General features: G+C 44.0%; 1 protein-coding gene across 2 annotated transcripts in view; it reads right to left on the bottom strand.

Moving 5' to 3' along the window:
- mcoln1a (mucolipin TRP cation channel 1a) overlaps positions 1 to 23,554 on the bottom strand; it is a 72,907-nt gene that overhangs the window by 4,283 nt on the left and 45,070 nt on the right. For both annotated transcript variants that reach the window (XM_060854932.1, XM_060854933.1), the window contains 8 exons: positions 19,482 to 19,578; positions 17,666 to 17,765; positions 15,592 to 15,701; positions 7,985 to 8,134; positions 4,795 to 4,896; positions 3,497 to 3,619; positions 1,710 to 1,916; positions 402 to 532 (listed from right to left, as the gene is read on the bottom strand). In XM_060854932.1, the coding sequence (XP_060710915.1) occupies positions 402 to 532; positions 1,710 to 1,916; positions 3,497 to 3,619; positions 4,795 to 4,896; positions 7,985 to 8,134; positions 15,592 to 15,701; positions 17,666 to 17,765; positions 19,482 to 19,578 (1,020 nt within the window). The remainder of the gene's footprint in view (positions 1 to 401; positions 533 to 1,709; positions 1,917 to 3,496; positions 3,620 to 4,794; positions 4,897 to 7,984; positions 8,135 to 15,591; positions 15,702 to 17,665; positions 17,766 to 19,481; positions 19,579 to 23,554) is intronic.

The following is a 23,554-nucleotide window of genomic DNA, read 5'->3' as shown; positions in this document are numbered from 1 at the left end:
ACAGGCAAGAGGGCAACCTTCAAATTAGGCCGAGTGGTGTAGTGAGGATATACTGATTCATATGCAGGCTGGTGGCAATCAGGAATCCTCTCTCCCAGCAGTTGTGTAGACTGGGAATGAATTAAAAGATTAAAGACTGCAGCTATGAGATTGTTGATATACAGGTCATGGAGGGATATCAAAGGCAGATGGATGAGAGTATCAACCAAATCAGCCAAGCATGAAAAGAACAGACCAAACAAGATTGAGGGGCTGAATTAACCATTTGAGAACTCCTATTGTTGGTTTGAGCCCTCACTGGCCCAGTCCTCTTCCCCTCAGAATGGGGATGCAGCGAGGCCTGCAGTACTCCTCACAGGGCAGCTGTATAGAAACAACACTCTCACCGTCTCAGACTTTACCTGTCGCAGCAGCAGAAAAAGGAGCAAACCGAACTTTCCATTTCACGGAACTTGCCAGAGTTTGGAGCGTCTGTGCACTCAGCGATGAATTCACGCAGCTCCAGGGGATGGACCCCACTGATTCCATGGTGCTGAAATAAAAACAACATGCTAGGGAGAGGAGACAGTAACACCAAGGAGGCTGGGGACAGGGGGAAGACAGTAAAACCAGGCACAATGGAATTACCACCAATGTCTCAGTCAATATTTACCCCTTAATCAACATATTTAAAATGGGATATCACATGGTTACATATGGAATGCTGCTGTGTTCAAACTGACTGCTGGTTTCAGGTATTAGTGCTTTGGAATGTGCTAAGGTCACTGCAACATTTGGTTCTATGACGACAGAGTTGGTGAACATCGAGACGTTACTGAGACAGTGCACTGAGGGCAGCAGCACCATCAGTTTCCGGAGGAGTAGTCACCAGTCAACGATCATGCCCGATGTGACAATGCCTTCACAAGACAGAGTCTATCCACACCAGCTCCGCTCTATCCCACCAGTGACACTCTGCATCCAGGGGCTTCGGGACAATCCAGCCAAGGGATATTTGTCTAGGACGAGAGCCAGCCCCTGAAGTTTTAACCCTACGTGGGGAACAGCAACAAGTGAAAAGCCAGTGTGCGCATGGTAAGATTACACAATATTGTAGCAGAATGAAGGTAGGTAGGTGGTGGCCAGGGATTATAGGAACTCCAATGCTCTCCTGTCAAAAACAATTCAGAAACCTCTCTGACCCATGTAGCACTGATGGAGTTATTGTCACATTACAAACCATTGCAATATGACACTTCATCAGGAGTTAAGAAGCTGGTTTGTTTTTGCTGTTTCCATTAGCCTGTGCCCCAGCACACTGAAAATTCTCCCAGAATGTCAGTAATTTTTACTTGTACACAGAATATATCCACAAACGTCCTGGTAAAGGTGCATATTGGCACAAATGCAATTATCCAGTTTAACAGTGGCTGTCACCCTTTATAACAGCTACAATCCACTGCCTTTCCTTAGTCTGTACCCAGCCACAGCACTGAAGTTGGTATGGAGTGCTTTTATAAAAGAAAGAATATATAAGTAACAATACACAAAATTAAATCAAAACAGTATTTCACTGTAGAGGCAGACCATTCAATCCAACCAGTTCACACTCCATGTCTACCCTCACCCCATCATTCCTACTATCCATATGCTTCATTAGCCTCCTACAAAAGGTGTTTAAATGTTGCATTTCACCGAATCAACCTCTAGGTAGCCCAGTTATTACTAACCTTTATGGCTTCATACGAGCCAGTGATGAGGGCGATGAAGAGACTGAGGACCATGTAGATGAAGAGGCTGATAAAGGTGTACAGGTACAACTGGCTGAATAGCCACACCAGCGTACTTTTCTGTCGCATGTGAGAGAACGTCACAAACATGTCGTCCCCATTGATGAGTGAAAACAAACATTCCGAAACCATCGACAGTGTGCGAAACTGCAAAACAGACGGGAGAAACGTAAGTGCAATTTCAATGTAACACTCCTGCTTCAGCATTGCTCAGATAGAAATGCACCCCCCATGGGGGCTCTCACTCCACTTCACTGTAGTCCAAACACACAGGGGGTCTTACCCCCCATCCCCCGCTTACACTCAGGGACTCTCACCGCCCCCTCCAACACTGTGACCCAAACACACTCGCACAAAGTATGGTCTGCCTCCTATTGTGTGAACTCTGGCTCAATGGAAGAGTCTGAAAATAAGAGACGTTGAATGATCAACATTCACTGAGCAGCTTAACAGGAAAGGTGGACAGAGGGCCAGTTGTGGGAGGCAGGTTGTGCAATGGGAGAGGGGGGTGGGGTTTGAAGGTGAGGACAGCCAAGGTCAAATAGAAGGGGTAAAGTGGAGGATTGATGGTTTGGAGAGGGAAGCTCTGAAGATAGAGCACCTAACAATCCATGGAGTGAAGTCAAAAGTCTGAGTGCTTGAAACAATAAGGACAGGAGTGATAGATCAGCAGGATGGAGGAATACACTGCACTTCAAGACAGTGCAGATAGGGCACCTAAGGCTCATTTCTGCTAATTCCTCCTTTCATTTTGCTGCAAGAAGGGAGACTTCATCCTGTACCCAACCTTACCGGAGGCTAAGAGAACTGGAATATATTCAGCAGTGAGGGACTACAGTTCAATGGTTAACACCCACAGGAACATCGGAATTAACAGCAGGAATAGGAAATTCAGGCCTTCGACCCTGCTCCGCCATTTAAGGCAATGATTGATCTCAGCCTGGTCTCAACTCCACTTTCCTGTCTGCTCCCCATAGCATGTTAACCCTTTTTTCATCAGAAATATATCAATTTCTTTCTTGAATCTGTTGATTGCTTCTGCCTCCACTGTGCTCCGAGGCAGTGACTTCCACAGATTCACAACCAAGAGCAGCAGCTTCGCCACATTTCAGTTTTGAACCCACCTGTTCTCACTCTATATCTATACCCTCTTGCTCGAGATTAAGAGAGAATTTCCTTTTATTTCCTTTAGCATTTTATATACCTCAATCAGATCACACCTCCCCACCCCATTCTTCTGAACTCCAACGAGTACAAGCCCAAGCTATTCAACCACTCCTCATATGAGAGCCTTTTCATCCCTGGAATTAACCTGGTGAACCCAATCTGAGCCACAACAATGTTGATTCAAGAGTCATCCCAGATATTTAAAAAACAAAACCCCAAGCTGACAGCATTACTACAGACATGTACCACTCGAATGTTAATCTGAGGTCTGCCTTGTCCTCTCCAGTGTTTCTGAGATCACTATTTGAAGAACAGTAGAACTCTCTCCCAGTATCCTGGCTAACAATCATCTTTCACACAGCATTTCACACTAAAATAGAAGAGCTAGCCATTTATCACAGCTTGTAGTGTACAATTTGACTGCTGCGTTACTTTGTTTAAAGTAAGCTCTAAAGGTACTGTGGTGCCTTTAAAAAGCAGAAGAGGTTGCGTAACTCACTAAGAAATGCATCTCTTTCTAGATACCCGGGTCTCACCCATGCCACTGTGCCTCCACCTACCTTGTCATGATAAGGTCCCAGCACTATCCACCCACAGAAGCAATAACCCATGTAAATGACGGCCACGCAGCAGCAGAAGCGGATCACGTTGGGGAAAGCCGCTCGGAGAGTTACAATGAGGATCTGTGAAAAAAGCAGCGTCAGGTCAGTAATCAGAGTAAAGAGTACACCATACAGCAACATAGACCTTGACAATAAACATGCACTTCAAGAAGAATTACAACTGTGTGTAGCAATTATCACAGAGGGGCAATATTTAAAAAAAAAGGAAGTTCAGGTTGAGTTAGAGGACTGAAAGACAGATATTAAAGAAGGGGGACAGGGAGAAAGACTAGACATTACAGCCACCATACAACTTGAAGGTTAAATTGGCCTAACAGGAAGTAATACAGGTGCTAAAAAGGTTAAACGAGGATAGATTTCATAGGCGTTGGAGAAGGTTGGGGGTGACCTAATTATTCAAGAATTTCATAGAATCATGGAATCCCTACAATGCGGAAACAAGCCATTCAACTCATTGGGCCCATAATTCTCATCGAGAGAGCTTCCCATCCAGACCATACCCTATCCCTGTAACTCCACATTTCCCAAGGGAATCCACCCCAGCCTGCATATTTGGACCGTGGGAGGAAACCCTTGCAGACACAGAGAATGTGCAAACTCCACAAAGACAGTCACCCAAGAGTGGAATCAAACCCAGGTCACTAGCACTGTGAAGCAGCAATGCTAACCACTGCGATGAATTTCGGGACGGCGGGGGAGGCAGACAGAAAGAAAGACTTTGTCTTCTGATGAGGGTCTAGAGGAAGGCCATAACTGTTAATTAGAGTTAGACTGCTCAGGGTGACATCAGGAAGCACTTCATTAACGCAAACTGATGTGAAAATCTAGAACTCATGCCATCCTCCTGCACTACAATGCTGTTGAAACTGAAGACAACAGAGATTGACAGGTTTCTGTTCAAGATATAGGACTACAGTCAGGTCGAACACGACAGTTCCGTTCTTGTGTAATTCTGCATTAAGGAAATCACATAATAACAGCACAATTTAAATTAATGGGACTGAAATTGCATTATAACCAATGCACACTTTAAACATTCACAGTATAGTAAGTATCCCCCAACTCATCGAGTTAGAGCAAATTTGTGTTAACGAAACGTGCATTATAACATAACGACCTGCTTGCAAGGTACATGAGGTTAAAATACCGATACAACCTAATTTAACAACAGAAAGAAAACTTTCAAGGTGACAGTTGAAATTTCACTATTTTCTGTGGTGAGGCACAATACTTACATTGTACTTCTGAAAGAAACTCAAATAGCGAATAACTCCAACCCAAACCAACAGGGTTGAGGTTCCCAGTAAAATACTGCACACGTCGTAGGATGCAAAATTCTGTAAAAGAAACCCAGGGAATGGAATGGATGAGATTTGTTAAGATATGGATATATGTTAACATAAGATATATGTTAAGATAAGCTTATAAAATCAAAGGCTTACATTATTGTTAAATTTTATTAAGTTTGATTGTTATTAAACTGAAGCCAAGCCTGCATTCTCAGCTCATAATAAATCACATAGCATTATTTCCGAAAAGAGCAGGGGAGTATCCTATTTATCATTCAACCACCAGATCCGTTGAATTAGCTGGTGAGGTTGTACAGGACAATGGTGAGGCCTCTTCTAGAGTACTGTGCACAATTCTGGTGGCCCTGTTATAGGAAGGGTATTATTAAGTTGGGGAGGATTCAGGAAAGATTTACCAGGATGTTGCTGGGTATGGAAGGTTTGAGCTATCAGAAAGCTGGATAGGCTGGGATAGGGTTTTTTGACTGGGTGTAGCAAGTTGAGAGGTGACTTTATAGAGGTTTTAAGGTCATGAAGGGTATAGATAGGGTTAATGGCTGTTGTCATCTTTTCCCTAGGATGGGGGATTTTAAGACTTAAAGGGCACATTAAGGTGAGAGGAGCGAGATTTAAAGAAAAAGAAATGAGGGTCAAATACTTTACACAGAAAGTGGTTCGCATGTGGAATGAACTTCCTGCAGAAGTGGTGGGTGTGACCACAATTACAATATTTAAAAGATATTTGGATAAGTTGTAAAAGATAGTTGGATAAGTTTGAATAGCAAAAGCTTGGAGGAGACAGGTGGGGATTTGGGATTAGTTTAGTTTGGGATTATGTTCGGTATGAACTGATTGGACTGATGGGTCGGTTTCCGTGTGGTATGAGTGTATGACTCTACCTACCATTGTGCTGCTGGTGGTGTGTTGTAATGTATAAATGGCCACTGTATTTTCCACATTACAACAGTGGCAACCCTCCAAAAGTAGTTCATTGGCAGTAAAGCACTCTGGGTCACTCCCAAGGTTGTGAAAGCTGGCATTTAAATTAAGGTTTATTAACAGACAACGTAACTGTATACAGCATCTCCAGTGTGTTGGGCTTAGCAGTCAGTAGTCACACCTCAGCATTTGAGCATTTCTCAGGACACAAATGAATAAACTTGTACTTATCACATCTCCTGGGCTTGTGCAAAAGGTTTAATAGCCAATGAATCACCAGTTATTGCCCCAGACTCTTGCACAGCAACCTTTCAGCACCAGCAGGGCAAAACTAATTAGAATTAGAATCCCTACTGTGGGGAAACTTGGGCCCAACAAGTCCACACCAACCTTCCGAAAAGTACCCCATCCTGACCCAGTCCCCTACATTTACCTGACTAATGTACCTAACCTATACATCCCTGAACGCTACGGGCAATTTAGCATAGCCAATTCACCTGACCTGCACATCTTTGGATTGTGGGAGGAAATCGGAGCACCTAGAGGAAATCCACGCAGACACGGGAAGAATGTGCAATCTCCACACAGATAAATGAGCAGTCTTTGACAGGCAGGTCACCAGAAGACTTTAAATAATGTCATGGGAATTTTTTTTAAAACAGCCATCTGAACCTTCAGATGCAGTCCTCAGCTTAACATGTGCGTAGGGAAGGTACATTAGTCAGGGGTAAAGGGTTGAGGAATGGATTTGGGTGGGTTAATCTTCGGTGAATCAGTGTGGAATTGTAGGGCCGAATGGCCTGTTTCCATACTGTAGGGATACTATTCTATGAAATAAAAATAGCTGTGCATTTACTGCTAAGGTACTGAATATCAAGCTAGTCAGAGATTACAGTGAGAGAAAAGAGGAATATGTAAGGGAGGAGGATGGTTAAAGGACTGCAGGAGTGAGTGTGCTGCAATGGGGCTGAGAATGAAGGGATGGTATGCCTAGTGCAAAAGGACAGGGATGCGATGGTGTAAATACCAGGAGTAATTGCATGCTTGTTAGCAATTGAAAATGAGAGATCTTCTGTTGAACTGTGGAAATCTGTTCAGTGCAGAATGACTTCTAGTATTGGAAGTGGCCTTGGGTACTCTTTTGTTGTCCTATAAATGCTAGCAGTTTTCTATTGTGCTTTTTCCATCACCTGATTCATACTTGGAGCATTCTGGATTCCAAATCTCTGTCAGACTCTGACCTATGTGGGTAAATTGAGACCAGGACTCTGTGGTGTCATGATCGATGCTGCCACTCAGTGGAACTACTTGGTACTGTACTGGTACTGCAAAGTACAGTGCAATAGAGATTTACAGTACCTTAAATATGTTGAAACATCCAAATGTGATGGTACCTCTCAAAGTTTATTGCTTCTGGGGTGCAGTCATTGATTTGTGGTGAAGCTTAGCAGTTGTCCTTGGGTAGCAAGTGAAAAGAATAACTATTTAACTTGCTGTGTTTGTTCAGGGAGCAACGCTGACCAAGGATGCATCTCTTAATAGGGCAATGCAATTCTTTCTACCCCTTGTAACAGGGAGACATTAGGATTTAGAAACATGACTGGCCTCTCTCCCCATGCTACATGCCCACAGAATCTGACTAGACTGGATCAATTGGCAGCTCTCTGGCATGGGTTGAATGATGGCAGATTGAACCCCAGCATAGAATGAGGCCGTATGGCCCACTGAGACCACTCTGGTTCTCTGAACAACCCAGATAGTCCCATTCCCTGCTCTATTTTTGTAATCCTGCAAGTTTATTTCCCCTGAGTATAGATCCAACCCAGGCCATCATTTCAATAAATAATCAGAAGTGTTTTTCTACTGATGAGACACTATCAGCAATTTAGCATGGCCAATCCACCTAATCTGCACATTTTTGGATTGTGGGAGAAACCCATCCAGACACGGAGAGAATGTATAAACTCCACACAGACTGTTGCCCAAAACTGGAATCAAACCCAGGTCCCTGGCAGTGCAAGACAGCAGTGCTAACCACAGTGCTAAGGGGTAGTTCTGTCAATCAACGTGGGAGGGCCATACTCTTCCCTTGTGGATCGGCTTTGGTGGAATTCTAACTGTGCATGTAATAGGTCACTGCTGAGCAAGGTCAGGGACCAGTCAGAGCACCCAAGACAAATGGCACAACCTCCTTTACCTTGGACTCAATTCCGATCTTCATGATTGTTCCCACAAAGGTGAAAACGTCACTGATGATCAGCAGAACATACCAGCCGTTGAGAAACTCCATGCGAGTAGCAGGTGACACCTCCTTCCCATGTTTCAACCGGAAGAATTTCCCAAATTCCTGGAGAAAAGAGAGAGATAGGGAAAATGTACTGTTTCGTTCTGGGATCAATGGTTTGAAGATCGCTGGGCCTGCCAGACTCTAGCATCATCACTGACAACAGAACGAGAATGGAGTGTGGATAAGATTTGCACACTTTTTTTGGGGGGTGTTGAAAGAGGATTAATGGAGGGACTGTGGAGATGGGAGAAAGAAAGAGATGGAATGCTCCAAGCAGAGCTACATCCTGTCTCAGGTAGGAATATCCCCATCATGCCTCTCCAGCTGTTATTAGTTCACCCTCAAAATGCTTTTCTCGATAGTTAATACAAACCCTTCAATCTTTTTATTATCTCAGTTTGAGGAGCAGTTTGGAGTGCCTTATTTGTATCTTTTGCTGGTTGCTCTATATTCTTCCTGGATTTTGGAGATCAAACTGCACACTTGACTCAATCAGTACAGTAGGATATAAAAAGTTTTAAATTTATGAATTTTCTCTTCAAATATGAAACAATAACTTCTGACTATTTACATTTATTTCTATCCATCCTACGCTGGTGAAGACCTGCCTGCATTGATTCAAGTTTTAAAGTCTGACTGTCAGCAAGTGCTTTTCCTCCATTCACAGAACAAAGGAAAAAAAAACACCTGACACAACAGAACCGCAATTTCAAGCTTAGTGAGGCAGAATGGGATGAGACCGGCATGGGGCATAACCACAAGAGTTCAGTCAAATAGGCCAATACTGTGCTCACCGAACTGGAGTAAAAGTCATTCTTAATCCCATGGGGCTGCCTAAGACTACTGTGCTATACATTATGTAACTGCATAACTCATGAACATTTTAACCACATTTTGCTTCTTTAAAAACTTGCTGGAATACAGTTTGTTTTGAAATCCTTCATTCAAACTTTGCCATTTTCAAAAGCTCCTGTGGAAATAAAAAGCAAATCTCAGGCATTCTGAGGATCTTACTGCTGATATATATATCCTTTCAGAAGCTCCTACACAACAGAATTTGCACAGGCTGTGTAGGTGAGCATGGTGAGAGAGAACAGAGACAGGGCTGAGCTTCATAGGTGACAATGACATGTAGTAATGTTGCAATGTCTCTGGGACACAGTTTATAATCTCACCAAGGCAACTGGTGGAATTTAAATTCAAATAAATAAATAAGGAATTGAAAGCTAGCCTCAGGAATGGGGACCATGAAACTACTTCACCCTTTGTTGCACAAACACATCTGGTTAACAAATGTCCTTTGGAGGAAGGAATTCTGCCATCCTTACCTAGTCAAGGCTACATCCAATTCCAGGAGAAAGTGAAGACTGCAGATGCTGGAGATCAGAGCTGAAAATGTGTTGCTGGAAAAGCGCAGCAGGTCAGGCAGCATCCAAGGAACAGGAGATTCAGCAACACATTTTCAGCTACATCTAATTCCAGACCCACAGCCATGTGATTGACTCTTGACTGCCCACTGGATGGCTGAGCCAACTCAATTCATGGGAAATGAGAGAAAGGGCAACAAAGACCAGCCTTGCCAAAGATATCCATGAAACAATACTCCTTCACTAAGACATGTATCCCTATACCTTCTCAATCATCTTATTTAGTACATCTGTTTCCTTGAGAAATGTGTGGATATGCACACCAACATCTCTCTGACCTTCAGTACTTCCCAGTCCTCCCCAAGTGCAGTAACTCTCAATTTTCGGGATTGAATTCCATTTGCCACTGCCCTCTGACCAGTTACTACCCTCTTGACATTTCAAGCATGGAGGGTGGTGAGGGTGTTGCATGTTTAGAATGAGCAGCCAGAGGAAGTAGGCGGATACAATTACAACATTTCAATGGCCTCTGAATGGGATTATAACTAGGAAGGGTTAAACATAGAACAGCTTCAGGCCTCGATGTTGCGCTGACCTTTTACCCTATTCTAAGATCAAACAAACCTAGATTAGATTAGACTTACAGTGTGGAAACAGGCCCTTCGGCCCAACAAGTCCACACCGACCCGCCGAAGCGCAACCCACCCATACCCCTACATTTACCCCTTACCTAACACTACGGGCAATTTAGCTTGGCCAATTCACCTGACCCGCACATCTTTGGACTGTGGGAGGAAACCGGAGCACCCGGAGGAAACCCACGCAGACACGGGGAGAACATGCAAACTCCACACAGTCAGTCGCCTGAGTCGGGAATTGAACCCAGGTCTACAGGCGCTGTGAGGCAGCAGTGCTAACCACTGTGCCACCGTGCCTACATACCCTTCATTTTACTAATAACCATGCACCTATCCTAGAGTCACTTAAACGTCCCTAACATATCTGACTCTACCACCACTGTTGGCATTGCATTCCATGGACTCACCACTCGGTGTAATGAATATCTGATATCTCCCCTAATTACCTTAAAATTATGCTCCCTCGTGACAGACATTTCTGTCCTGGGAAAACGTTGCTGGCTATTCATTGTACCTAGATCTCTCATCATCTTGTACACCTCTCACCCTTCTTCGCTCCAATGAGAAAAGCCCTAGCTCCCTCAACTTTTCTTCATAAGACATGCCCTCCAGTCCAGGTAGTATCCTGGTAAATCTCCTCTGCACCCTCTTTAAAGCATCCACATCCTTCCTATAATGAGCAAACAGAACTGTACACAATATACCAAGTGTAGCCTAGCCAGGGTTTTTATAGAGCTGCAGCATAACCTCGCAGCTCTTAAATTCAATCCCTCTACTAAGAGAGCCAATATACTATACACCTTCTTAACAACCCTATCAACTGAGGTGGCAACATTGAGGAATCTTTGTATGTGGACCCCAATCCCTCTGTTCCTCCACACTGCCAAGAATCCTGCCTTTAATCCTATAATCTGCATTCAAATTTGACCTTCCAAAATGAATCACTTCACACTTTTCCAGGTTGAACTCCATCTGCCACTTCTGCATCCTGGCAATGTTCAGTTGCAACTAACAACAGCCCTCCACACCATCCATAACACCAAACTTTGTGTCATCAGTAAACTTACAAAGTCCCTCATCCTTTTATTTCATTTATAAAAATCAAACAGCAAATGCCCCAGAACAGATCCCTGCAGAATACCACTGGTCACCAAGCTCCAGGCTAAATACATTCCATCTACTACCACCCTCTGTCATTGGGCCAGCCAATTCTGTATCCAGAGAGCCAAATTTCTCTGCATCCTATGCCTCTGTATTTTGAATGAGCCCACCATGGGGAACTTTATCAAACACCTTGTTAAAATCCATTTACACCACTACCACGCCTTCAAAAGTGTTTCGTCACAACCTCAAAGAATTTAATAAGGTTTTGAGGCATAACCTGCCCCTCTCAAATCCAGGCTGACTATCTCTAATCAAGGCATACTTTTCCAAATAATCACATTCTCTCCAATACTTTGCCCACCACTGACCTAGGACCGACTGGTCTGTAATTCCCAGGTTATCCCGATTCCCTTTCTTGAACAAGGAAGTAACATTTGCCACCCTCCCATCACCTAGTAGTACTCCAGTGGATAGTGAGAACGCAAAGATCACCGTCAATAGTGCAACATTCTCTTCCCACACTTCCAGTAATAACTGAGTATATTCCAACTTGCCCAGGGGACTTATCTTTCCTCCTGTTTTTCAATATTTCCAGCAAATCCTCCTCCTTAACATCAACCTGTTCGAGAATATCAACCTATTACACGCTGTCCTCACAAAAGACAAGGTCCCTCTCACTAGTGAATACTGAAGCAAAGTATTCATTAAGGACCTCCACTACCTCGTCCGACTCCATGCACAAGTTCCCTCTGCTATCCCCCATTGGCCCTACCCTCACGGTGACTAACCACATTCCTTGTCAACCAAGGTTTCTTCACCCTACCATCCCTTCCTTGCCTCAGTGTGACAAACCTATTTTGCACTCGCAAGTGTTTCCTAAACAACCTCTACATTTCTGTTGTGCTTTTCCCAGAGAATATCTGCTCCCAATTTATGCTCTACAGTTCCTGCCTAGTAACACTGTAATTCCTCTTCTCCACCCACCCCCTCCCCCGCCCAATTAAATACTTTCCCATACTGCCTGATTCTATCCCTCTCCATGACGACAGTAAAGTTCAGGGAGATGTGATCACTATCACTGAAATGCTTTCCCACTGAGAGATTTGACACCTGACCTGGTTCATTGGCAAGCACCAAATCCAATATGGTCTCCCCTCTAGTCAGCCGATCTACATACTGAGTCAGGAATCCTTCCTGGACACCTGACAAAAAGTGCTCCATCCAAACTATTTGTATTAAGGAAGCACCAATCAATATTAGGAAAGTTGAAGTCACCCATAACAACCACCCTGTTATTTCTGCACCTTTCCATAATCTGCCCCCCAATCTACTCCTCTGTGATGGTGTTGCTATTGCAGGCCTATAGAAAACTCCCAATAGGATACTCCTTTCCTGTTTCTGACTTCCAGATGTACAGACTGTGTAAACAAACCCGCCTCAACAAACTGCCTTTCTGCAGCTACGATATGGTCCCTGATTAGCAATGCCACTCCCCCACCTCTTACATCCTTCCTTATTCCTTTTAAAACATCGAAACCCCAGAATATCCATCAACGATTCCTGCACTTGTGATATCCAAGTCTCCTTAATGGCCACAAAATAATTGTTCCAAGTACTGGCCCATGCTCCAAATTAAACACCTTTATTCTTGACACTTCTTGCATTAAAATATACACACTTCAACCCATCACACTGACTGCAAATTTGTCTAATCAACTGTCTATCCGCCTTCACAGACTCTCTGCATGCTGTATCTGCCTGTGCACCAGCTACCCACCCTTTGATCTTTAGCTCGGGTCCCCAACCCCCTGCCAAACTAGTTCAAACCCTCCTGAAGAGCTCTAGCAAACTTCCCATCCACAATATTAGTACCCCTCTAGTTCAGGTGCAATCTGGTTTACAGGGATATGGGCTAAATGCTGGTAAATGGAACTAGATTAATTTTGAGTTGGACTGAAGAGTCTATTTGCGCTGTACAACTATGACTCTATCCTTCAAACTATTACTATATGAACAATGTGTCATCCGCAAACAACTTCATCATCGCTCTTCAGTTAAATCCAAATCATTAATGCCCACCACAAACAGCAAAAGCCCCCATCCCAAGCTTTGTGGGAAGTAAACTTCCAGTCACAGAAAAATTCTTGTACATTTACAGATTACCTCTATATCCCTAATGGACCCTTCGTATTCGCCTGGTCTTTGTATATAAGTAACTTTTTTAAACTCTCAGGGTTTTCCTTTATTCAACTCTCCTATTTTCTCATGCACTCGCTTTGCTTTCCTTTTCAAGCTATCCCCAACTTTTTACCCTTCTCTGGGGACTGTGCCATATTGAGCCCTCACTTGTGTTGCCATAACCTCCAAGGCTGGAAAATGGAATTAGTGTACATAGACCTTTATTGACTCAGAGGCTGGTAGAATTATGAAATGTGCTGCCTGTGAGGGGGTGGAAGCAGGTACTCTTGTAACATTTAAGCAGCATCTGGACGAGCAGTTAAAATGACAGTGCTTAGAGGACAATGGACCAAGTGTAAGTATATAGGATTAGTACAGTTTGTTGGTCAGCACAGACATGGTGGGTTGAAGGGCCCGTTTCTATGCTGAATGACTCAAAGGCTGAGTAAGCAGCCTTGCACAAGTGTCACAAACAGGATCACCCTATATACGTGAGCTGGTAGTGCTCGTGTTTATTACAGGGCCAGAAACTGGGGGAGATGGTTCTGCCTCTCAGGGCACCATCTTTGTACAACAGAAAGATCAAACATATAACAGTACAGCACACTTACACGCCCCTCAATCCAGGATGTTGTGCTGAACATGATGCCAAATTAAACCAATCCCTTTCATCTGCCGTTTATCCATATACCTCCATTCTTTGTTTATTCATGCGCAGGTCAGGCAGCATCCAAGGAACAGGAAATTCGACGTTTTGGGCACAAGCCCGAAACGTCGAATTTCCTGTTCCTCGGATGTTGCCTGACCTGCTGCGCCTCTCCAGCAACACATTTTCAGCTCTGATCTCCAGCATCTGCAGACCTCACTTTTTCCTTTGTTTATTCATGCACCTATCTAAAAAGGCCCCTTAAACGCCCCTATCGTATCTGCCTCTACCCCCACTCTAGCAGCACATTCTAACACCTACCACTGTGCAAAAACAAATTGTCCCCTCACACCACCTTTGAACTTTGCCTCTCTCACCTTAAATGCATGCCCTCTCGTAATAGACATTTCAACTCTGGGAAAGATTCTAACCTCATCTATTCATCTCAATTTTGTAAACTATTATTAGTTCTCCCCTCACCCTCTGCACTCGAGTTTTTCTAGCCTCTCCTTATAGTTTATACCCTCTAATCTAGGCAGCATCCATTGTCTACCTGACAATGTAGATAATTGCTGAAAATGTGTTGCTGGAAAAGCGCAGCAGGAGAACTGACGTTTCGGGCATGAGCCCTTCTTCAGGAATGAAGAAGGACTCATGCCCAGAACGTCGATTCTCCTGCTCCTTGGATGTTGCCTGACCTGCTGCACTTTTCCAGCAACACATTTTCAGCTCTGATCTCCAGCATCTGCAGTCCTCACTTTCTCCTCCAATGTAGATAATTGCCCAATTATGTCCTGTACATTAAAAAGCAGGACAAATCCAACCCAGCCAATTAATGCACCATCAGTGTCTCCGTGATCATCAATAAAGTGATGGAAGGTGTCATCAACATTGCCATCAGGCAGCACCCGCTCAGCAATGCCCATTTTGTGTTCCACCAGGTGCACTAGCTCCTGACCTCATTACAGCCTTAGTTCAAACACAAACAAAATGCTGAATTCCAGAGGTGAGGTGAGAGTGACAACCATTTACATCAATGCTGCATTTGACTGAGTGTGACATTAAGGAGCCCGAGCAAACTCTCTGGTGGTTGGAGCCGTACCTGACATATAGGAAGACGGTTATAGTTGTAGGAGGTCAGTCATCTCAGCTCTACGGGAGTTCCTTAGGGTAGTGCCCTAGGCCCAACTAGCTTCAGCTGCTTCATCAATAACCTTCCCCTCCATAAGGTCAAAGATTGTTCACCCATGATTGCACAACGTTCAGCACCATTCACAATTCCTCGTATCTACTTGCATGGCCACTTTCAGGGCGCTATGGACTTGAACCCCAATATCCCTCTATAGATCAATGCTGTTCAGAGTCCTGCCATTAACATACTTCCCCTTAACATTTGATCATCCAAAATGCAACACCACACTTAACCAGATTAAATCCATCTGCTATTTCTCCACCATATATCTGATCTATATCCCGTTGCATCCTTTGACAGCCTTCTACATTATCCACAATTCTACTGATCTTTGTATCATCTGCAAACTTGCTAACCCACCCATCTAGGTTTTCAAACGTAAATATACTCACATGTTGCAGCATGAGTCCTCGGATAACTGATCTCGTGCACAGGGCAAATGAAAGCATACACAACAAAATAATAAAAATGTCAAAGATCAATCGTCCAGCGTCGTTATTAGCTGCATTTTGGGGGAAATGGAGAGAAAAATATAGTCTTTAAATATACAGAGTGGGGGGAGGGTGAATTAAACCACTGCAGAAATCTTGGGCAATCAGGACAATGCACAGCCTTTCAACCTTCCCACTATTTCAACTGGCATAGGCTGTTTGTTATGTTCCCTTGGATGTTGCATTGAATTCCAAATGGTAGCGTTAACAATCAGGTGAATAATTCACACTCATACTGAGCTAGTGACAACAAATTAAACACCCAGTTACAACCATACATCCAGATAAATTCAGGTGTCATAGGAGGCCACCATTTAGTCAATTTATCTGGTATGAGCTTTTCAGTATGAGCTCTGCAATTAGCCCCATTCCCAACAAGTTTTCGAATATTTAAAATTATTATACAAAATAAAAACTATTGAACCAGTTTCCACCATCCGGGTAGGTAGAAGAAAAAGCGGTGCGTGCCTGGAGGCATGATTGGAACCAGGCTAAGGTGTGGGGCCAGTTCCTGGGTGTTTAGGTGGATTAATGAGTGTCAAACAATAAGCAGACAGGCACATCATAATGTTAAACAGCTCATGCAATGGAAGCTACCCTGCAAGAAGTCAATCCACAATCAGGCATGATTTCTGGGAAAAACTGTTTAACAAAGAACATGATAGGTATTAAATGTTCTCAGAACAATATTCAGTAATTAGATTACTTACAGTGTGGAAACAGGCCCTTCGGCCCAACAAGTCCACACTGACCCGCCGAAGCACAACTCACCCACACCCCTATATTTACCCCTTATCTAACACTAGGGCAATTTAGCATGGCCAATTCACCTGACCCGCACACCTTTGGACTGTGGGAGGAAACTGGAGTACCCGGAAAAAACCCATGCAGACACGGGGAGAATGTGCAAACTCCACACAGTCAGTTGCCTGAGTCGGGAATTGAACCCAGATCTCTGGCGCTGTGCGGCAGCAGTGCTAACCACTGTGCCACCGTGCCGCCCACAACATACTGATGCTACTGCAATGTTGCACTTTCAGGGGCCCTAACTTTCATTCATTTGACTGAGGTACAGTTAGCGCTCCCTTCAGGTACATGAAGTACTTTCCATATTACACAGTGAGAACACACAGATGTGGATTGTCTGCAAAGCACTTTGCAATTCAGGACGGTGACATAAAATTGTAAGTCTGCCCTAGTCTCCAGCTCAGTTTTGGCTGGGAGATAGCAACAGGGTCCCTATCAACATCAGGGATTAGTTTGAGATTATTATTGGGCTTTTGAGAGCGCGCAACAAGCCAACAGCATGCAACAGATCAGGAGAGACAGAGTGGCTCTGGCAGGGGTTGGGGGGGGGGGGGGGGGGGGGGGGGATGTAGGAATAGTAGAATTCCTGGCCATTACAAATGGCTTTGCAATTGAAAGTGCATCCCATTAGGGCTCATCTGCAGAATCACATTCCAACAATACAGGTGGTATGTCACCTCTGTGGGCACCTTGTCTCACAGCCAACCACTCCTTCGTAGCCTTGGTTCAACTGTGGGGTGTAACAAAGTGTCAGCCCATCCTGAGAATTTGTTTACAACTATTATTAGTATGGATAGTTTAACTGAATCAAGGCAGAACACCAGAGGCCAGAGGAGGTGACAGTATAGCCTTTAGGCCTGTGCTTAGTGTACTACAATAACTAACATTTGTATGTCTGCAGTGTAACAAAATGCCCCATGGTACTTGTCATCAGAGCTATAAAAGTCACGTGATCAATACATGTTTGAAGGTGTGCCTTGTGCACAGGTGCAATGTGCCAGGTCATTCCCAAACTAATCCCATTGTCCAACTCATTTTCCTTTGATATGTGTCAATCCCAAACCTAATCCCGATGTCCTGTGCTCTCCCCTTAATCCCAAAGCCCCACTATCTCCCAACTGATTGTATATCAGACAGGCCTTCAGGACTCTCCATTGGATATCCTTACCATATCCAAAAACACTGGGATCAACACATTCATTAATAACCACATCATTATCCAGGGTGATCTTTATCCGGCCACTGTGCGCTTTATTATCAAACAGGATCTGAAAGGGAACAGAAATAGTTAGTCACCACCTGCTTTGTGCTCTGAACACCACAATCCCCAGTGTCATAAGATACAAGAGCAGAATTAAGCCAGTTGGCCCATCAAGTTTGCTCTGCCACGTGATTATGGCTGATGTCGGTTTGAGAAACATTCTCTTCCTTCTACCCGCAATGTTTGATCCCCTCACCAACCAACCTACCTTTGTCTTAAACACACAAATCAGTTGGCCTCCATAGGCTTCTGCAGCAATGAATTCCACAGATTCACAACCACCTGACTGAAGGAATTTCTCCTGATCAAAGGGTCTATTTCCGTGCTGTACGACTCTCGGTTCTAAAGGAGCCTTTCACTCGGAATCTGTGTGACAGGTTGTGATAAGACCCTCAACTCTCTTAGCATCTTCCCCATGACCATTCTATCAAGGCCTCTCAGCAAGTTTCAATTAGATCCCCTGTTTATTCTTCTAAACTCCATCAAGTAGAGACTTAAGAGTCCACAACCATTCCTCATTTGACAAGCAACAGCATCACCTGTGTCATGCAGCTACTGGGGTTACAGATCCCATCATGCTCCAGGCTGCCCTTCCACGCTACTGAAGAGTCCAAACAGTGAACATAGATGGCTGCTTAACTGCAAGGAGCATCACAGCTAGTCCTGAACTTGTCCTTTTGTTCTTGCTTTTTGTGACAGCTAGAATGATGACAGGACATCGCTGGACAGGAGTAGACAGAAGGAAAATTAGCTTCTTCTAAGCTCCTCCACAGATTCAGAATGGCAGGCACCCATAGTAGCCCCAGCTGATAGTAGTAAACTCCTCCGAGTGGAATTAAACCTGCAGCCAGTCTGGGTGATCAGTCCCACGCTACACAGCACAATTACCACTGAATGAATGGAGGGGTTACAAATGATCAACTGCTTTTTAAAGAAAATGACTTGGGACAGAGCGGCCATTTGGCCCAACTAGACAATGCTAGTGTTTGCACACCACTTGAGCAACTTCCCATGCTTCACCTAACTTGTAGTATCATTCCCTCATACGTATTTAGCCCCCTTAAGTAAATCTGCACTGTTCAACTCGACTCGTACCTTGATCTCACCTTTAACAATGTAAAAACGTTTCTTTCAAATTCCTGATTTATTCCTTGGTAACCACCATGGCTTCCAATTTTGCTCTTCCCACAAGTGGGAACATTCTCTTCGTCTCCACTCCAATGAAACCTTCTGAAATTTTAAAGATCTGTAATACATCAGACCTTCTATTTCTCACTACAAGAGGAAAGACAGCTTAATCTATTTCTGATCATTCTAACATTGGGATTGGTCAATGGGTCCACAGTGACACATTAACTCAGAAACAGAAATACGGCAGTATGACAAAATACAAAGGATTTTTTGTTCCCTAAAATACTTTTCTCAATTCTGGTGATGCTGTTCAGGCCAGCAATTACTACTTATTCCTGACTGCCCTTGAGAAGGCACTGATGAGTGGTCTTCTCAAACCACTGCAGTCCTAGGAAAGTCAGTAGACAGACCCAAGTTCAGCTAATGGCTGTGCCTCCAAGTCAAGATTAGCTCCTTCCTGTTCATCCTATCATATGGCTGGATGAATTAATTCTTCCACAAGTTAACATGCAAGTGAGCTTAATATTAGGCAAGCCACTTGAAGGGAGAGGAACAGGCCATTTACAAAAACAAGAATGAGGATTGTACTTACTAGAATCTGAAACGTGTAACAATCTGGGATTTCATGGTTGATAATGGTCTGAATGTTAATTGCCTTCAGTTTAAACCTTATGGAGACATCTATCAGCCTGAGAACACAAATTCAGAATAGGTTTTAACAGGTTGCCTGCAACAGTACAATTTGCCATTCCCTATCTGTCAATTTTCGCAGTGATTAGACAAAATCTTCAAAATCATGGTCAAATGTTGTCCCAGCTCAACACAGGGGCACAGAGTGCAAAACTGGTCAGCACCTTAGGAAACTGACTATGAATGGCAAGGCATAGACTGCATGGACCATCATCACTAAACTAATAACAATTACAGATCAGATCTGAGGCATGACCTGACATAGAATGCACTGCCCAAAATAGACACAATGGAACTTTTGAAAACGAATTGGGAAACAGAGTCAGAAATGCACAGCATAGAAACAGACCCTTCGGTCCAACCCATCCATACTGAGCAGATATCCCAACCCAATCTAGTCCCACCTACCAGCACACACAGCCCATATCCCTCCAAACCCTTTCTATTCACAAACCCATCCAAATGTCTTTTAAATGTTGCAATTGTACCAGCCTCCACCACGTCCTCTGGCAGCTCATTCCATATGCGTACCACCCTCCGTGTGGAAAGAGTTGCCCCTTAGGTCTCTTTTATATCTTTCCCCTCTCACCCTAAACCTATGCCCTCTAGTTTGGACTCCCCTACCCCATGGAAAAGACTTTGTCCACTTATTCTATCCATGCCCTCATGATTTTGTAAACCTCTATAAGGTCACCCCTCAAACTCTGACACTCCAGGAAAAACAGCCCCACACACAAAGCCATGTTGACTATCCCTAATCAGTCCTTGCCTTTCCAAATACATGTACATCCTGTCCCTTAGGATGCTCTCCACCAACTTGCCCACTTGAAAGGTTGGCACAGAAATCAGGAAAGAGCAGAGTTGTGGAACAAACAGGTTCTTTTGAAGTGCTGGCAAAATCGGAATGCCTTATTTTTATGATGTCAACTTGCATCAGGTGAACATTAAGAGAGAGTGAAACAACTAGCAGAAAGTTAAATGTAATCATGTCCAATTAACTCTTCCCTCACCTCTTCTGAGCGCTCACAAGGGATTGCACCTCCCTTCTGTTGACAAAATCTTGGGTATCCCAGCAAAGAGTAATTATCAGACAACTCTGGATGTTTCAACACAAGTGGCTCGACATGACATGTACACATGGGCACATAAATCTGGAGTAGGCCAATTAGCTCGTTGAACCTGCTCCACCATTTGATAAGATAATGGCTGATCTGTTTGTGGCTTCAACTCCACATTCCTAACTACATATCTTTCAACTCTCTCATTTGTCAAGAATCTACCTACCTTAGCTGCCTTAAACAGTCAATGACCCAGTTCCTCCAGCGTTCTCTGGGCTAGGCATTTCACAGATTCATGACCAAATATTTCTCTTCCTTTCCATCTTACATGTCAGATCCCTTCTTTTAAAATTGTCCCTGGTTCTGGCCTCTTCCACATGAGGAAACATCCTTTTAGTGAACATTTTAGTGAGATCACTTCTTATTCTTCCATGCTCTAATGGATAGAGGCTGATCCTGTCTGACCTTCCCTCATAGGTTTATTCCATCACAGAAGTCAATTGAATGGACCTTTTTGGAACTGTTTCAAATGCAGTTCCATTAGAACTGGACCAGTAACGTTCCAGTTTGAGGCTCCATTAAACAGTGTGTCTCTGGCCAATTAATTTTTTTTAATATAAGTAATTATACTTGGAGTCATAGGGATAAACAGCATAGAAACAGACCCTTTGGTCAAACTCGTCCATGCCAACCAGATATCCTAAACTAATCTAGTCCCATTTTGCCAGCATTTTGTCTATATCTCTCTAAACCCTTTCTACTCTCGACTCCCCCAATCCAGGGAAAATACCTTGTCTATTTATCCTATCCATGCTCCTCCATGATTTTATAAACTTCTATTGTCACCCCTCAGCCTCCGATGCTCCAGGGAAAACAGCCCCAGCCTATTCAGCCTCTCCCTATAGCTCAAACCTCCAACCCTGTCAACATCTTTGTAAGTCTTTTCTGAACACTTCCAAGTTTCACAACATCCTTCTGCAAGAAGGGAGACCAGAACTGTACACAGTCGTCCAAACGTGGCGTAACCAATGTACTGTATAGCCACAACATGATCTCCCAACATCTATACTTAATGTTCTGATCAATAAAGGAGAGCAGACCAATTGCCTTCGTCCCTATCCTATCTACCTGAGACTCCACCTTCAAGCAACTGTGAACTTGCACTCCAAGGTCTGTTTAAAGTCATAGAGATGTACAGCATGGAAACAGACCCTTCGGTCCAACACGTCCAGATATCCCAACCCAATCTAGCCCTTCCTGCCAGCACCCGGCCCATATCCCTCCAAACCTTTCCTATTCATATACCCATCCAAATGCCTCTTAAATGTTGCAATTGTACCAGCCTCCACCACATCCTTTGACAGCTCATTCCATACACTTACTACCCTCTGCGTGAAAAAGTTGCCCCTTAGGTCTCTTTTATAGCTTTCCTCTCTCACCCTAAACCTATGTCCTCTAGTTCTGGACTCCCCAACCCAAGGGAAAAGAGTTTGTCTATTTATCCTATCCATGCCCCTCATGATTTTGTAAATCTCGGTCACCCCTCAGCCTCCGACAATCCAGGGAAAACAGCCCCAGCCTGTTCAGCCTCTCCCTGCAGCTCAGATCCTCCAACCCTGGCAACATCCTTGTAAATCTTTTCTGAAACCATTCAAGTTTTGCAACATCTTTCCGATAGGAAGGAGACCAGAATTGCACGCAATATTCCAACAGTGGTCTAACCAATGTCCTGTACAGCTGCAATACGACCTCCCAACTCCTGTACTCAATACTCTGACCAATAGAGGAAAGCATACCAAACGCATTCTTCACTATCTTATCTACCTGCGACTCCACTTTCAAGGAGCTATGAACCTGCACTCCAAGGTCTCTTTGTTCAGCAACACTGCCTAGGATCTTACCATTAAGTGTTTAAGTCCTGCTAAGATGCGCTTTCTCAAAATGCAGCACCTCGCATTTATCTGAATTAAACTCCATCTGCCACTTCTCAGCCCATTGGCCCATCTGGTCCAGATCCTGTTGTAACCTGAGGTAACCCTCTTCGTTGTCCACTACACCCCCAATTTTGGTGTCATCTGCAAACTAACTAACTGTGCCTCTTACGCTCACATCCAAATCATTTATGAAAATGACAAAAAGTAGAGGGCCCAGCATCGATCCTTGAGGCACTCCACTGGTCACAGGCCTCCAGTCTGAAAAACAACCCTCCACCACCACCCTCGGTCTTCTACCTTTGAGCCAGTTCTGTATCCAAATGGCTAGTTCTCCCTGTATTCCATGAGATTTAACCTTGCTAATCAGTCTCTCATGGGGAATCTTGTCGAACGCCTTACTGAAGTCCATATCAATCACATCTACTGCTCTGCACTCATCAATCTTCTTTGTTACTTCTTCAAAAAACTCAACCAGGCTTGAGAGACATGATTTCCCACGCACAAAGCCATGTTGACGATCCCTAATCAGTCCTTGCCTTTCCAAATATATGTACATCCTGTCTCTCAGGATTCCCTCCAACAACTTGCCCACTACCGAGGTCAGGCTCACCGGTCTATAGTTCCCTGGCTTGTCTTTACTGCCCTTCTTAAACAGTGGCACCACGTTTGCCAACCTCCAGTCTTCCGGCACCTCATCTGTGACTATCGATGATACAAATATTTCAGCAAGAGGCCCAGCGATCACTTCTCTAGCTTCCCATAGAGTTCTTGGGTACACCTGATCAGGTTCTGGGAATTTATTCACCTTTAACCTTTTCAAGACATCCAGCATTCCACCTGCGTAATCTGGACATTTTGCAAGATGTCACCATCTATTTCCCTACAATCTACATCTTTCATATCCTTTTTCACAGTAAATACTGAAACAAAATATTCATTTAGTATCTCCCCCATTTTTTGTGGCTCCACACAAAGGCCACCTT

Source organism: Hemiscyllium ocellatum, chromosome 45 (genome assembly GCF_020745735.1).
Source record: "Hemiscyllium ocellatum isolate sHemOce1 chromosome 45, sHemOce1.pat.X.cur, whole genome shotgun sequence".
In the NCBI taxonomy this organism is placed as follows: domain Eukaryota; kingdom Metazoa; phylum Chordata; class Chondrichthyes; order Orectolobiformes; family Hemiscylliidae; genus Hemiscyllium; species Hemiscyllium ocellatum.
This window is presented reverse-complemented; position numbering and strand designations above follow the sequence as displayed.